Genomic DNA, 2,102 nt, shown 5'->3' with positions numbered 1-2,102 from the left:
TGTATCAATTGAAGACACTATCCAGATCACACCCAGTCAGTCAGCCACTGGTAATGGCTGGATCCTTTTCTTACAGTGTTCAGTGAAAATATCGCAATGAATCGCGATGCATCGCAATATTTCAAGTATCGTGATGCATCGTGATAGAATCGCATCGTGGCATGTGAATCGTGATTCGAATCGAATCATGACTTCTTTGCCAATACCCACCCCTACTTACCGCCACCAACTGCTTGATTTCCTCCTTCAATACTGGCAGTAATACCGCAGATCGTCACTAGGAGGCGAGGAACCGAGATAGCGTGATGTGTAAACGGTCGTCATAACCGAGCTGGGCCTGGTTAACTGATCCGAGCTCAGATCGGTTTTTCACGGGTAGCGTAAATGGGGCTCATGTGGCTTTAAATTTAACCTTCATCTGTCCTGCTTTAAAGCTTCATGTGAGGCACTGACTGCAGCTTTAGGAAAAGCTCCAGTAAATTTATTTGACTATCTGATAATCTGACTCAGTCAAATGAGGAACACTGACTCAGTTTGTGGGACGGCAGCGCAGGAAGGGAAAAAATAAAACTGTCTGGTCAACTTTTAAGCTCTAAAATTACTATTAATAAATCCTGTGTCTTTATCATCTGATTAAAAATATATTTTATTATATCAAAGCTATAAAGAACGTCTGATTATCTAGAGAAATAATCAACTTTAGGTTGTAGAAAGATCAGCAGGATTTCCTCCTGCAGGTTGATGAGGAAATTTTCTGACCAAACAGGAGAGCAGATGTGTCTGAAATTAGGCGAAGCGTCTGAACAACAGAAAAACATTCAAATGATGGATCTGCTGCTCCAACACGCTGCAGCACGTCTGCTTTAGTTTCCCCTTAAGAATCAAACTAAAGGTGGAAACTTCAGAGGAAATGAACTTGTGATCAGAACGTTACGACGTGTAGGCAAAATAAATCCTGTCCAGACTGATCCTGATCATGATAAGACTTGAATGAAACGTGGTTAGAAGTCAGAGCTGCTCAAGGCTCCAATCAGCAGAGTCTCCTCAGCTGAGCATCATGACCTCTGCTGGTTTTCTGCTTAAGAGATTAGAAGGTTTACTCTTGTCTCATGCATGAAGCAAAGGCATGAAGCAAACAACAAACTAAAAGAGCTAAATGTTGGGAAGACTAACGCAGGAAGGAAGGAAGGAAGGAAGGAAGGTTAGTGAGAACATGAAGCTAAAACTTGGAGCTGAGGGGAGGAAACATGCAGGAAGCACAGAGTGTGAGCGTGTTCTTCTCACCAGCTCTGGTTGATAAAGTAAATACAGAGGGGATAAGCGGGCAGCTCCACCAGGCCGTACATGGCCACGTTAACGAAGCGGCTCCCCGACGTGTCGCCTGCTCCCAGCGTGAGGCCGTAATACACCAGACTGCAGGCGTACCTGCAACACAGAGCAGACGCTAGGGTTAGGTCGCTCGGTTCAAAGTGACATCATTCAGCTCGGGCAGAGCGACTACATTAGAGCAGCGTTACCCTTCGGATAATCCGAAAAAAGTTAAACAATCCACCGGACTTTGTTTCCAAGTTTGAACGTTTCTCTTCCATCCAGGAAGCCTTTTCTATTAAAAATGTCAGAAAGGGCGCCGAGTTCCAGGTTTTATAGAGTGGACCAAGACAAAGCCTTGTTTTTACTGAGAAAACATGCAAATTGACACCTTTTCCTGTCCATGTCTCTGATAGGGGGGTTGTTAAAGGGAATTGTTGGTCTGGCTGAATAGGCGAGTTGTTAGAAGACCCCGCCTGTTTAGCCAGGCCAACTATTCCCTTTAACGAGACATAGACAGGTATGGGGCATTGCAGGCTAACAAAGAAGCCAAACGACCCCCATTCCAAAGGGGGGGACCCGTTCATCCGTTTCTATTTGCATGTTTTCTAAACTAAAACCAGGCTTTGTTGGGCTGCTGGATAAAAAAATCAGATTAATCGATTATTGAAATAACCCTCAACTAATTTAGCAATCGATTAATCATTAAATAGAGGATAGAGACTGTAAAACATGCCTTTAACTGATAGAGCGACCCACATAGAGCAGGAATTAGACCTAGATTGTAAAAATAA

At 43.7% G+C, this 2,102-nt stretch overlaps 1 protein-coding gene across 1 annotated transcript in view; it reads right to left on the bottom strand.

The window, feature by feature from the left end:
* slc22a15 (solute carrier family 22 member 15) overlaps window positions 1–2,102 on the bottom strand; it is a 28,529-nt gene that overhangs the window by 14,951 nt on the left and 11,476 nt on the right. Inside the window, exon 7 of the mRNA XM_015394195.1 lies at window positions 1,285–1,425. Coding sequence (XP_015249681.1) covers window positions 1,285–1,425 — 141 coding nt within the window. The remainder of the gene's footprint in view (window positions 1–1,284; window positions 1,426–2,102) is intronic.

Source organism: Cyprinodon variegatus, unplaced genomic scaffold (assembly GCF_000732505.1).
Source record: "Cyprinodon variegatus isolate N-32 unplaced genomic scaffold, C_variegatus-1.0 Scaffold677, whole genome shotgun sequence".
In the NCBI taxonomy this organism is placed as follows: domain Eukaryota; kingdom Metazoa; phylum Chordata; class Actinopteri; order Cyprinodontiformes; family Cyprinodontidae; genus Cyprinodon; species Cyprinodon variegatus.
The sequence above is the reverse complement of the archived record's forward strand: the minus strand, read 5'-3'. Positions and strand labels throughout refer to the sequence as shown.